This window comes from Trichomonas vaginalis, chromosome IV, assembly GCF_026262505.1.
Source record: "Trichomonas vaginalis G3 chromosome IV, whole genome shotgun sequence".
Classification (NCBI taxonomy): domain Eukaryota; phylum Parabasalia; order Trichomonadida; family Trichomonadidae; genus Trichomonas; species Trichomonas vaginalis.
Window position 1 is genome coordinate 5,675,555 of NC_067206.1, and position 14,272 is coordinate 5,689,826.

The window sequence follows — 14,272 nt, forward strand, 5'->3', positions numbered from 1 at the left end:
GTGACCAGGCAAATTTCATCCGATACCTCTCATTCAGTGGGAGACTTAATTAACTAAGGATTACACGTTGAGTACATTGGGATGAAGTACTTCTGAGTACTTATATATGATAATTCTAAATTTTTATAAAGGTATTGTATTAAAAAACATGATTTAGATTTTTAAGAGAGAAATAGTATTTTTTAACATAATCACAATAAAAATAATTTGAGAAAAAAATAAAAGAAGGAGTAATAAACAAAATAAAAATTAAATAAATAAAAAAATCATCTATGTCCAAGAGGTGAAAACAGAGCGATTGGAACTCTATACTTCTCCATTAAAGTTCTTTGCAAAGCACCAACGAACATGAATCCATCCTTGCAGAATTTCTTATCTATCTTCAAATCTGGATCATCAGGATTCGACATGCAGTACAAAAATCTGATTTTCTGTCTTGCGAAAATGAGTTTCATGTCAGCGAAAGCATGTCTAATTATAGAACCAGGAATGAACATGAAGAATGTCGAAGGATACTTGTACATGAGATTACTGATTACGTCAGGCAACTCAACTAAATCAGCCAATGTGAATATAACCAATGACGCGTCTTTTATCTGTTCATTTGGTCCTTTTTCGTCTGGAATATCAACGAAATGGCAGAAATCGAATTTTTCTGAGTAAATCTGATTCGATTTGTTACTTGAAAACAGAGGGAAAGGCATCGGAACTCTTCTTCCACTTGTAACAATAGACTGAATAACAGGAAGTCCGACACCCAACGCGTTCAATGTTGTCCTGCAAATGTCGACACTCCTTGCAATTCCGTCGTTATGCAACTGTTCCGGATTTTCGCTGTATCTGAATGCGTATGCGTGTGGATAACTCGTCAAAGGAACTTTGTGGAGAACCAAACGAGTGAAAGACTGTGCTCTTACAACGAATGTTTCTGGGAAGAAGAACTCAACAGGGAGAGCGGCCAACTCGAATCCGAGAATGAAAACTAATGGGAAACCTGGATCTAACGTTGTCAATGCTCCTTTGATTTGACTTGATCTGAAAAATGATTCATCGCCAAGAGAGTTTTCATCAGGAATATTAAGAGATTTAACACCGAATATCTCTTGGTTTGTGAGCAAATTACCAAACAATCTCAAGCAGTCTTCTTTGTAATCTTCGACTTTCTTCGGTAACAAGTTTTTGTTCTTCTTATCGATGAATATGAAATTCGATGTTTGTTCCAACAATTTTGTGCTGAAAATGGAAGAACTCGCTTGAAACAAAATTTGTTCTCCATTTGCTTTGATGTTAAACTGTTCAACATTTTCTGCAGAACAAACAGGAACCAATCGGACATCGCCTGTGAAAGGAATGTAAATGGCGATGTTGTTGAACAATCTTGAAATGAAGATCATTCGCTTCAAACATTGTTGGTGTCTCAAACAAACAGAGAAACTGGAATCAACAGGATTAAATGATTCACTTTCATGGCGCTGTGATTCCGCGTATTTCTCCATTTGAAGACAAATGTTTCTGTTCCTTTTGTGGAGTTCATCTTCTGTTATCTTTTGTGTTTCAAACTGTCTGATGTTTGCATTGATGATTCTGAAATATTCCCTGTATCCGCGTTTCTTCTGCAATGTTGAGTTTTCTTTGTTCATTTCCAATGCACCAATTTCCTTCAAAACATCGGTGAAATCAGGAACTTTCGGGTTTTCTAGTTCGAGGATTCCATTGTCCATGTCCACACTTGGCGCGAAAGGATGTTTTGTCTCCATTGTCGCATTGGATTGGTTCATATGGATCAAACTCAAAACATTTGACAAAAGATCGAAAGCTACCAAATGAGAGTTGATGAATTCCGTTGGGAACTTAAGTAATGAATCGCACATCAATGTCAGGATATCTCTAAACATCTGCATTGTTGAGAACGTGAGATGTCTTGGTGCAAAGATTTGTCCATTTGCAAAATGTTTCGTGAGATTTGCCCAGGCGAATTCGTAGTAAGTTTTCGCTTTTTCGAAATCCTTCATCATGATGTTGTATCTGCAGTTCAATATCTGTGAGTAAATGATGAAGACGGGGTTCATCAATCTCGATGTATTTCTGTCAACACTTTTTAAAACAATTCCGACTTCGTCCAAAAGATTTTCTTTGTTTATGGAAATTATCGATTTCGGAATTTCCAATGATTTGTTGGCAGCAATTGTTGGTGTAATCAAATATGTCATGTACCCAATTTCTATCTGCATGTTCTGCTTCTCTGGCAAATGAAAGAAAAACCGTAAAAGTGCATCAACATATAAAAGTGACACTTCGGCACTTTTCTTAATTTTTCCCACTTTATCGAAACATTGTCTCGCCATTGACAAACTCGATAGGCATTCACTGACGAGTTCATCAATTGGCCACACTCTTTTATCGTCAATGTATTTAGCGACTTTTGCCATTTTCGTTGACGATCTCAAGAAGAGATTTATTGGTTTCTGATTTGATAAACAAGTGTGAGCGGCCAAAAGGAAATTCTTTCCTCGGAGGTAATATCCTTCTCCAAGTTCTCTCAGTGAATTCCTTTGCGATGTGAGGATCATCACTTCACTCCAGAATATTCCCTCTTTGAAAGAATCACGTTCTGAATAAGCTCTTGCCAACATTCTTACTAAAGCGGCTCTTGAATCAAATGCTGCACCGGAATCAATGGAAATTGCACGGCCTGTGACACGTCTTTCGCCTGTATCTAACTGTGGAAGATTCTGTATGAACTCGTGGAACTTGTTCTGTTTCAAAAACAGTTTGGATCTCAAAAATGAAGTCATTTTGTTCATGATTGAGCCGCATTTATCTGTGATTGAGTCTAACAATGAATGTGCTTGCGGAAACATGCGGCAGGAAAGCATGAACTCAACAGCTTGACAGCCAATCAGCACAGTATTGATAGATTTCGGATCAGGAATGAATTCATTGGTGTCACTTTTTTGTTGAGGGGGAGCAAATTGAGCTGTTTTTGTTCTTGGCTGCCTCATTGAGCCTGCTTGGTTGATTCCTGAGAGATCTCGTGCAAGGGACGTTCTCAAAGTGGAATTGATGCAGTAAGTGTTCTTAATTAAGTAAGATAATAAAGATATAGCGTTGGAATCAAGGCCATTGTCGGAGTAGATGGAGGAAATGGTTTTGCCGAGGTAGAGGGCTTGGTCGCATGACTTTTCTTCGATTAAAGCTTTGATGGCTTCGGTATAATGGAAAACGGCTCGGACAAGGTCGCTGTTTCTATGGCAGACTTGGGCAATTGCGGATGCTGATGATGCATCTTTGATATTTGATCTGAAAAAGTTATCAAAGGCAAGAACAGCGTGGAAATATCGATCTGTTCTCTCTAATTGTTCGGCAAAGAACAATGTAGCGTGGCGAACTGACTCTGCATTAATCAGTTGTGGTAGTATGGATGTAATAATCGATAATGCTTCGAAGCAAAGGTTACATGAGTGATTTGGATTTGAATCTGCGATGCTGAGTGCCGTAGCGAATGCGATTTTGAATGCTATGTAAGGCGCGAATTCTTCTTGAGTGTAGAGTTGAAATAGCTTTGAAGAGCGAAAAAGTTTATCTGTTGCTGGATGTTTGTATTTTTCGCCATCGATCATTCCGGCGAATCTCTTACCAGTAAGAGGTGAACGGCCATCGAGGACAAACTCAAGATCTGCAAGAGCAAGCGCCTGAATCATTTTTGAAGATCTATCAAGGTGATCCGCTGGCATTTTGCGCTTTGTCTTGAGTGGCCCGACTGTCTGGAACTCCCACTCCTCAATGTTAATCATTCCGAGGAATATTGGGACTGTTTCGAGAATTTGTTGAGAATTCGAGTTTACGAAGCCCGTATGAGCATTAAATTCCGCCTCGATGAGCGATGGGTACAAGCAGCCACGTTTTATTGCTGTCATTGACCTCGCATTGACGTTTTCTAATGTTGGATAATATAATGGGAAGAAAGACGCGATTTCTGTTGAAGGAAGTAATCCGAGAATTTTTGAAAGGTCGTCTAGATGATCGAATAATGAAATTAAGTAAAGTTCGTCGTATTCTTTTAATTTAGGGGTTTCGTCGTCCCCGATTTGCGCATTGAATAGCGGCTGTGATTGGTAACTGTGGGAAGTCTGTTTTGGCTTCGTTGTGTCTTGAGCAAACATTGGCATTGTTTTGTCCCTTTGATTTAACAGCCAAGTTGAGAAAGGCTGAGGTCCGAGCGAATCAGAACCATCAGGAAGTAAATATACGAGTGTGCAAGGAGGCTGGTTGACCGAAACCTTTTCTATTTTTTGTACAGCGGAGATAGAATCTAATTGGTTAATAATAGTATCATCGATAAAAACTTGAAATGTAGGGGCTTGTTTCTTATCAGCAATAGCCTTCAAATCATTGAAAAACGAGTCGCTGTCTTCGTCTTCGTCTTGTTTTGAAAGCAAAGCTTTTTGTTGCTCCATAACTTGGTTGGCGATTGGGTCTATACCAACAAGGCTATGGATGACGGACTCAAGGATAGGATGCTTAGGGAAAAGTTGAATTAATGTTTTTGTTAATTTTTCGATGACTTTTTTAATTGTAAAATCCGGATATAAATGACAAACTGGAGCGAAGCTGGGAAACTTAATGAATTCTTCGAGACAGTTTAATAAATGGAAAGCGCTAATGCCTTTATCTGAACAATCCGACAATAAATAATTCAATAACGCTGATACGCGATAGTCTAACTTGCACTTCGTATATTTGTCAAGCGATATACTTTTATCTTTTGTAAATTTAATTAAATCGATCTGACACAGAATATTGTCATCGTAGGCGTCGCTGTCCATGATAAGCGCATTGGATTTACCAGTAGCATAAAGATTAATGGGCTTTGTGAGTTCTGTAGTCGCTTGAGTTTCGGGAATTAAATAAATTTGATCTATCTCGGGTTGTGATTTGGGATAATTCGAATATAAGCCAACAATTGATGTAATTCGGTTAGATGCATCTGTGAAGCTCTCTACTTTGTTTTTTACGATGGCTTTTTCTTGAGTTGGATTTATATTTGTTTTTAAATTGGAGTTAGCAACTAGTTTTAACGAAGGCCCATCGTCAAAGTCGGAAGAAAAGAAATTTCCGTCTGACTCTTCGTCCCCGTTCACTGCCGGTAATGTATCTACCTTAAGTCCGAGGACAATCTTTGGGCGCATTGAACTTTCACAAAAAGTGATATAACGTAATTATCAAAATGCCGTTTTAATGCGGTATCTATGCTCTATATGCTTATATGTTACTAGTTTTATAAAAATAATAGATCGGCTAAATAAAATTTTAGTTTTTCTGACAAATTCAGCAGACTCATCGAAACTTTTCATTGAATTTTTATTTTTTTAGAACTCAATTTTCTGAATACGAATGAATAATAATGGATAAAAGAATGGAATGAATAGAATTGAGATAGTTATTTCAATTATTTTTCATTCTCATTTTCTTCCAAAGATAAAATTTTGTCAACAATGCCTAAAATAGTATGTGCATCATTAATCCTTACGATTTGATGTGTTTTTGGTCGATCAAATGTAAAACTTGAAATTGGCTGGTTTTATTGCCTGATACGACTTTCTATATTTGTTGGATAATTTCTGATTATCATGTTTTTATATTCGCCGAACATGATATAAATTTGTAAAGTTAACAAAAAATGTCACTTTCTAAACAAATTCCACCTCTCAAAAATCAAGATTTTGATTAACTGAATAATTTATATTAAAATATCAAAAAGACTATAAAATAACCTTATTCTATACAAATATCGTCCACTTTAGAAGTTCATCGATCAATGGGTCATTTTGAGCTGAAAAAACTTATTTACTGCATCACAACACTTGTTACAATACCTACACTTCGTAGCTCTGAGCTGTATTAAACTTTTTTTCAAAGATCAATATCAAAAAATATATGAACTATACGATAAAAAACATATAAACAAGTATTTTAATTTTGTATATACAAAACAAACACAATAGCTGTAATCATAAATCTTCCATCATTTTATACATTCCTGCTAAACCAACTCCATCGAAATTGGGTGGTCCTTCTGATACTTTCTTTTTAGCTGTAGTTTTATGCTGAACTGCTTTCTTCTGAGGTTTTGCTGCATGATTTGAAACTTTTGGAGGAATTTTCGGAGTTGCTTTTGCTTTTGTCTTTAATGATCCGGATACAATTGTCCCTGCAGCAGACATAAGCGTGGATTTGTTCTCATCCGGGATTTTTTCAACTGAAATTTCTCCATCAAAATAAAGTTCAATGGTAAAATCAACATCTATCATTTCCTTTTTGCTTGTTGATACGCCTATACCTATTATATTGACTTTAGTACTATCAATATCATAAAAATCATCGCCATTTTCAGAACTGATCGGATAAGTATGAGAAAATGGTCCGGAAAGTGAACAACGACCTTTTGACGTTTGTGTTGCGAAGAATATTGTGTAAGATCCAGTTTTTGCTGTCTTTTTAATCTTAAATATTATTCTTCCGCTTTTGTTGACATTTATATACCATTGTGGAGAGTTTCTTGATGTCTTTGGAAGATGATGATGTATTACAGCAGATTTCATCATGTTTAGATCCAGTTCTTTTATTGGATTCAAGTCAAATTCAGTTTCGCATTCAATTCTGCAATAAATATGAACTGGATTCTTTTCAGGAACTTTCCTTGATATACAAATTGTATAAGGTTTATCAGGTACGGATGCTTTATTCTGTTGAATTATGGAAGATCCGTTCATTGCGTACTTAAATTCAACTTGTTCCAAAGGTTTATAACTGACTTTAGTTCCACAATTTTGGCACATGCAGAATCCAAGAACATTATTCGATTTTGAAGAAGCAATACAATATAATCTGAATAAACAGTTCTTTTTGTGGAATGTAGCTGTCCATTGAGGTAAAGGACCGACATAAGGACCATTTCCAGAAAAGAATCTTCCGTCATTTTCTCCTGGTTCGATATCAAACTCAAATGACTTCGAAGACCATCCATTAGGAGTAAATATTCCATATGACAAACTTTCAAAACAAGTAGAGATTAAAGATTCATGAACTAATAAATGGCCATTTTTGTCGGAAATTATCATTTTCTTATTTTTACTTTCTGTAGCGCCAATTCCATGTGGATCTTGCAAATGAATGTATTTAGATCCATTGACTACTTCTATTGATAACAATGCATAGCTGTGATTCGAAAATAATTGATGTTTTTCTGGAACTTGAGTTTTGAACGTTGAAAGAAAAACAAACTCGGTTTCTTTCAAAATACTATCCAAATGAGGTATAATATTCTTAACCTCGGATAATTTTTGAAATTGGTTATAAATTCCAAAAATATTATTCATTGCATCGGCTGGATTTCCGCCTACCTTTTTCCATCCGCCAGCGAGCTTTGCATAAGCTTTCTCAACTAAGCAAAACCAAATTGAATCGGATTTCGATCTTGGATGCGCAAATTTAGGACAATTGTCCACAAAAGGAACAGTTGTATCAATTATTACATAGTATGGTTTGCCAATAAAAGAGAATTTCAAGCAACAGCAGCCAGTAGAAATGTCTGGATCAACAAAAATAGATTTAATCATATCTGGATGCTTTGAAAGGTGTAATAAAATAGAAATAAGAAAACAATCTTGGTAATTTCCTTGAAAAATACTATCTGAAGAAATATTTGATAAAAAATCAGGATTGTATACGTTTTCTAAGTACTCAAGCTTTATAGAACCTGATGAATTCCCATCATTGAAAACATCTCCTGAAGGTAGTGAGTTATCAAAATCTTTATCAACAAACTTAAGATTATTCTGCTTACAATCTTGCTGAATTGCATGATACTTGGAAATAACTTCATCGGCTATCATTGTTTGTTCCAGTAAAAATTGATAAGGATATTGACCAATCATGGAAAAACAAAAATAAAAGTCGTAAATCTTCAAAATCTATCTTAGAATTATCGATAGAGAGTTCTTGATTTCGTATTTCTGTTTTAATGTCAGATATATTTTGCTAATTTGATTTACGATTCTGTTACAGTCTTCTTGCAGGTGAATCTAGTTTATTTATCTGTTTCCGGCATTGTAATATATGCAGATAATTCTAAACTCCTTTTTTTATTTAGGTACCCTATTCAATTTCTATCGTCACCATATCATAAAACATTAAGTTTGGACTTACTAAGACATGTAAGAATTACCTTGCTTGTATAGGGGCATTAAATACTTTTAGATGCTAAAATCTTCAAAATTAATTTAATTTGATATTCAAAATATGCACGAAAACGTAAATAAATACGGATCTAGCTCTCACATATCTCTATTTTAAGCATTGATAAGTATTTCTACATTCTATTTTAAAAAATATTCAAATTTCACAATATTCTTTTCATTGATAATCTACATATTAACGAGAATGATATAACTTTTCATGTGTTTAGAAGTTCTTAGCTTTAGTACTGTATTGTTGAAAAAATTATTGAAGACTTTTTTCTTTTTGAGAAATTAATGCAATAACCAAAGAGGAATTGCATATGCTGCGCACTAAAATTATAGAAATGTCTCTAATTAGACACAAATAGAGATATTCGGAAATAAAAATTTGAAATTTTGATCAAAAACGCTATTTTCTAATCATTTTTATTTTAACTATATATAAAGTATCTTTTTCTATAATTTATACTTGATGGTTTAAAAGACGTTTAGACTCAAAATTTTACTGCATTTCATGTGGTAACTATGCTTTATCACTAACTACCTCCTTGTTTCAACCCTGAACAATATATTATACCTCCCAATGCAGGTATTACTCCAACAAAATTAGCAATTTGGCTATTGTCTAAAATTTTCTCAAAGAAAGAGGAGTAAAGTCCCATTTTTAGAATTCGAGCTATATTAGAATGCAACTTAGACAAAAGGTTACGGTTTCAATACACATATTCAAAAAATTTGCATTCGAAATTTAAGATAAAGTACAATTTCCCAAAAAGAGTATCGAATCAGTGCACAAATATGCATTTACATGCTTACACTAGCTTGCACTAGTATTAATAATTTTGAAATTAATTTTCAAATTATTCCCATACCTTTTGCAAAATTATTATGCTTATGATTCTAAGCATAGTTAAGCGATCTCGAATTTGAATTGCTAAGAAAAAATAATTAGTAAAAAATTTGTCTATGCATTCTGTATGATGCTACTAACTATATTAGCAGCATACCTAAAATCTTTTCAATATTTTTGAGGGAATTTGAATGGTACCGGTTGAGAGCTTTTTTAATTAAGGTACTATTTCGATAGAATTTGAATGGTACCCCTTCAATTTTGTGAGGGACCCCCTTTCATTTTTTGAATAGGGTACCTTAAATGAAAAAAGGACCTTATATAGAATCCAAAAATGCAGAGTTTTCAATTTTTAAATAATTTACAACATTTAATCGTCATCGGATTTCTTGAAAATCAACTTTTTGGACGGTTCCTCTTAAAATTATATATAGAGGACAAATTAAACACCTTATACAATAGTATTACTACTACCCTGAACATTTTCAGACCAAAATTTGGAAAACTCATGGACTTTGTTTTATGGAGTTTACGTATCGTCAGAGTAATCTTTAAAATTTATGATAAAAGTGACAAAATTTTAATGTCATCAAATTCCAATACTGATAACAACGAAGAGTTTGTTTGGTATGATTGTAGATTCGTTACTAACCCAGCCGTCCATGATTATTTATTGGATTCGCTCAGACCTAATTTTAAAGAATATTTAGATTACTTGAAAATTCATAGAAAATGTATATATATAAAGCCGATACCTTTCTTTGTATCTCTAAATCTTAACGATCCTGTTAATGTTATTGTTGCTCAATTAGTTAGAGAGGAATTAATTTGTACCGAAGGATTATTTTACTTTTATCTAAAAGTTCAAAATGTTGCATCTCATAAAACGATCTTTGATTTATTTTCACCACAAAATAGTACAAATTGCTTAAATGATTTTCCAATCATCATTATAAAGGTTATTCCTCGTAGAAAGAACGAATCATTCTTTATTGATAATTTGACACGTGCTAAGCACAATGTCCATAAAGTTTATGGTGCAATGGATGATATCAGAAATCATGACTATATGTTTTATCTATTCAAAGATATTCACTTAAAATACGAGTACTTTGATCTAATCGGGCTATTAACAGTAGGGAAAAACAAACGAGAGAGTATTCGTTCTTCTGAAATACGGAATGAGTCCGTAATTCCGCCATTACGAATTTTGGCATCGAAAGCATTCAAAAGAGCAACAGAATGGATCACACAAAAGTTGACAGATTTATCTAATGCATTAACTTATACTGAAAATAACTGAGCATCAGACTAAACACCAAAATAAAGAATGAATTTTAAAAATTTATTCACAAACACCAATCAATTCAAAGGGGAATTCATTTTAAACAGATCTATTATCGAAATGCAAATCATGATATATATATCTTGAACTAACCTTTCAATAAAATCATGATATTATTGATTACTTTCTAGTTTTTCACTATGATTTTTAAACATCTTCGCAAGGATATTGAACAATTGAATCTACTGTTTTACGGGCAAGCTTTCAATCCATCTTGTATTGTGATGAATTTGTAATTGTAATTTTCTCATTACCCAGAAAAGGTCTGTGTAGTTGAGAAGGCCGTCATAATCAATGGTAGTTGCTCTAATATTTTATGCTGAATATTCAGTACTTATTGATACAACTCATAGGAATATAAATTTGTCACTTTTCAATATTCTTCTTTCGAAAATATAAGCAAAAACATGGTCAAAATATTCGTTTTCTTTGTCCATTTTTGCTAAGTATAGTTATAATTGGATGTTTTATGAAACTAGACGTATATATAGATCTTAAATACAATATTTATGCAGTTAGACAAAATGTAAAAGTCGGAATCACTATAAAATATACATCAAGGTTTTTTTATACGTTGATCAAAAGAATGGATGATAAATTAACAGTGCCTACAAGTGGGTATTTGATGATGTTTGGAAATAATACGAAATTAAATCCAGAAACTCTTACAGCATTCATGCCAAATACAGACGAATATAAACAGATTGTTCATCATCGAGGTGAAATTGTCCTCTTTAAAGGCGCTTACGTCTCAGGATTTAATACAATTATTCAAGGAACAATTATTTTCAAGGTCAAAGACAGATTTAAAAGCTACAGATATGGAAACAAGCCAGGAAAGGTACTAGGACACTATACAGATGTTATTGCAATCGGTCATCATAACGAGAAAATTTATGGTCACTTTGTAATGGATGTAATGTCGCCAGTATTCTCTATTCCAGAAGATATAAGAAAAAGATCATATATAGTTATTCTTACAGGCTGTGAAAAATTTATTGGAATTTTGAAGTCAATCGGATTCGATGAAGACCGTGTTGTCGTTTTAGATTACAATGAATACGTATTTGCTACAAACTTATATACGTGTTGGAACCCAAGAGCCCACGGAGGATACTGGGGACCTCCATTATACAGATTGTCAAAGCATTTACAAGAATATTACAATACTACGAACTTGAAACCAACTTATATTGGTTTCCATAAGCGTGTTTCTGGATTTCGAGTTGTTGCTAACATATTTGAAATAATGGAGTTAGCAAAACAGAAATATCCTAATGAAAATATCGTAAAAATGACCGATTCATACGAATCATTCGCCTCCGCTGCAAAAATTTGGGCGGAAATGAAAATTGTTGTTGCTTCTGCAGGAAGTAACTTAATGAATGCGATGTACATGCATCCGCAAACATGTATTTTGCATATAGCTGCTAGAAATACGTTGAATTTCGCTATTACCGCTGAAATTATTACTTTTGAAATTTTCCAAGTAATGGTAACTCATCCAAAAATGACTCACCTTAGTTATGCCCAAGAACCAATTGATCCTGAAGAGGTTTTGAAGGCATTGGATGTTTGTTTTTATGTTATTCAAAACAAAAAATGGCCAGAAGTTAGTGATTATCACATAATTAGATAATATATTATTGTTTGTTTGTTAAATGTTTATGTATTATAGACTTACCCTGAAAATCTCAATTTTTCAAATCTCAAATTTCAAAATTCAAATTGAGTTGAATATATTTTAATGCAAGCATAGAGTCTAGTAGTATAAGCATTTGAAACAGGATTTTTGATATATTACTGATATAAAAGAAAATAAAAAATATGAAGAATCTTATTTTTATTTGAATGTGATTACGATGATGACAAACTTAAGTTGACAAAATGAAAAATAATATTAGTGATTTGTCGTGGAAACATGTATTGTGAATTTGTAAGAAATTGACCAATAAACTTTATAATGGAAGCTGTTTTTAGTAAATTTGTCTTTATATTGAACTAGAAATCATTCATCTATTACCATTTCTATGCTATAAGTGAAAATTCTAAAATTATATTTTTGAAATTTGAGTTTAAAGAAAAACTGTATTAAACGATAAAACACATATTTATTTTAATTAAATAACAAACAATTTTAATATAATTAGTAGACCCAGCCTTGATCTTTGAAAAATTCATAAATATTCTTTATGTCTTCTTCATATTCAGGTGACAATGCAATGGCATCTTTAAGTGTCAAGTTTTGATCAACAGAAAACTCACGAATTATCAAATCTTTCAAAGCCATGTATTTTGGAATAGGAATTCGATTGGTTTCTATGAACTGGTGTTCATCATTACTTAAATCATCAGGAAATGTATCAACCTGACGCTGTTCTAGCAATGAAATGTAATGATTCCAAATTTCTACTTCGGAAATCTCTCCGTTGTGCACGCATTTCTCTAAATTGTCGACAAGCTTGCCTTCTTGGAATGTTTTGACCCCTTCTGCAAGATATTTATGACAATTTTGAATTTGAGAGAAAATTGCTTCGCTTTGATGCATCTTATTGATATTATCTTTAAGATACTTCTTATCTAAGTAGGGCGCAAACAAAAACATCGTTTTATCTTTTGCCATTTGAGATTCTGTCATTCCTCCAAGATTTGGAGTATTATTTTCTATCAATTGAAAGTCTTCAAGCACTTTGGTACGGATTACACGCTCTTCTAAATGGTTATTGTATAGATTTAATTGATTAATTTTCTTTTTAAAGGAATTCTTATCGTCTGAGTAAGAAAATGTGAGGCCTGAGACAAGTTCTTCAGCATTATCGATGAATTCTTCGCCAAATTCGTGTCGCTTTGGCATATATCTGTTATGATTTGGTAATTCTGGATTAGAGCTTTGCGCTTCTGTAGTATATTCAGGAACAGGTGGTTTTGGAAATGTTTCTGGTATTTTATCTTCATCAGGAAATATAGCTAAAGGAGCTGTTTTTGATTTTAGATAAATATTAGTGTAATGTGTTTGAATATCAACAGGATCATGATTAGGAATTCGTTTCGCTATATCATTCCAGTTTCCTACGCCTAAACTATTTATACATCCTAATAATAAAGCTTCATCGTTTAAATCCCAATCTTTTGTAAAAACATTTGTTGTCTCTTTATTAACTGCAACATATGCAATAGAATTTTGTCTAGGACGATCCTTAAATTCTGTTAAAGGATATTTTGCGCTAAAACAATCGAGACAAACACTGATTTTTTTATCTTGCATAAAAACCATGTGACAGTCTTCATCTGTGAGATTTTTTCTACAATGAAAACAGTGCATGTAGTCATGAGTTTGCTTCTTTTTATCCATTTTAATTTTTTGTAAGGAAAATTATAGGAAAAATAAAAAGAAAAATTTTGGTTCCACCAGGAATCGAACCTGGATTTAGGGATTCAGAGTCCCCAGTGATAGCCATTACACTATGGAACCTTTACGAATTCCATCAAATAATTTTAATTATTAATATATAAAAAGTTAACCAAATAAATTTTTCCACGATCAAGAATATAAAGGTACAGTAACATCTTAAACTTAAAAAATACCTTAGGTAACTATATATATCTATACCTCCTATGTATTTTATCAAATTTAGATTTCTTAATGCTTATTTCTGTAGATAATTCATGTCGATAATATAAATCAAGATTGTATTTGCCGATTTCCTTCAAACTCAATATTCTACATAAACGTGCTATGTTTCATCTTCAGCAACAGTTTTAGGCCAAAATTTTGGTTGGAAGGAAATGAAATATACATTTAAGAATTCATTGGTACTTCCGGCCGTATAATCCTAA

The 14,272-nt window shown here is 33.1% G+C and overlaps 5 protein-coding genes and 1 non-coding gene across 6 annotated transcripts; 2 read left to right on the forward strand and 4 right to left on the reverse strand.

Annotated features, from left to right (window-relative positions):
* Positions 1–167: 167 nt before the first annotated feature.
* On the reverse strand, positions 168–5,204 carry TVAGG3_0036430 (uncharacterized protein; the record flags this gene model as incomplete). Its single annotated transcript, XM_001325509.2, has 1 exon — positions 267–5,189. The coding sequence occupies one exon, from the start codon at positions 5,187–5,189 to the stop codon at positions 267–269; it is 4,923 nt and encodes a 1,640-aa protein (XP_001325544.1).
* A 633-nt stretch (positions 5,205–5,837) lies between these two features.
* On the reverse strand, positions 5,838–7,937 carry TVAGG3_0036440 (calcium-dependent cysteine-type endopeptidase protein; the record flags this gene model as incomplete). Its single annotated transcript, XM_001325508.1, has 1 exon — positions 6,012–7,937. The coding sequence occupies one exon, from the start codon at positions 7,935–7,937 to the stop codon at positions 6,012–6,014; it is 1,926 nt and encodes a 641-aa protein (XP_001325543.1).
* Positions 7,938–9,673: 1,736 nt separating this feature from the next.
* TVAGG3_0036450 (uncharacterized protein) lies at positions 9,674–10,393 on the forward strand (the record flags this gene model as incomplete). The annotated part of the gene is made up of 1 exon (XM_001325507.1): positions 9,674–10,393. One exon carries the CDS (start codon positions 9,674–9,676, stop codon positions 10,391–10,393), a length of 720 nt encoding a protein of 239 aa, XP_001325542.1.
* A 423-nt stretch (positions 10,394–10,816) lies between these two features.
* On the forward strand, positions 10,817–12,113 carry TVAGG3_0036460 (glycosyltransferase family; the record flags this gene model as incomplete). Its single annotated transcript, XM_001325506.1, has 1 exon — positions 11,022–12,074. One exon carries the CDS (start codon positions 11,022–11,024, stop codon positions 12,072–12,074), a length of 1,053 nt encoding a protein of 350 aa, XP_001325541.1.
* A 148-nt stretch (positions 12,114–12,261) lies between these two features.
* TVAGG3_0036470 (positive regulation of histone acetylation) lies at positions 12,262–13,787 on the reverse strand (the record flags this gene model as incomplete). The annotated part of the gene is made up of 1 exon (XM_001325505.1): positions 12,582–13,787. One exon carries the CDS (start codon positions 13,785–13,787, stop codon positions 12,582–12,584), a length of 1,206 nt encoding a protein of 401 aa, XP_001325540.1.
* A 48-nt stretch (positions 13,788–13,835) lies between these two features.
* Positions 13,836–13,907, reverse strand: TVAGG3_0036480. Its single transcript has one exon. It is a non-coding gene; the product is annotated as a tRNA-Gln (tRNA).
* Between the last annotated feature and the right edge of the window lie 365 nt (positions 13,908–14,272).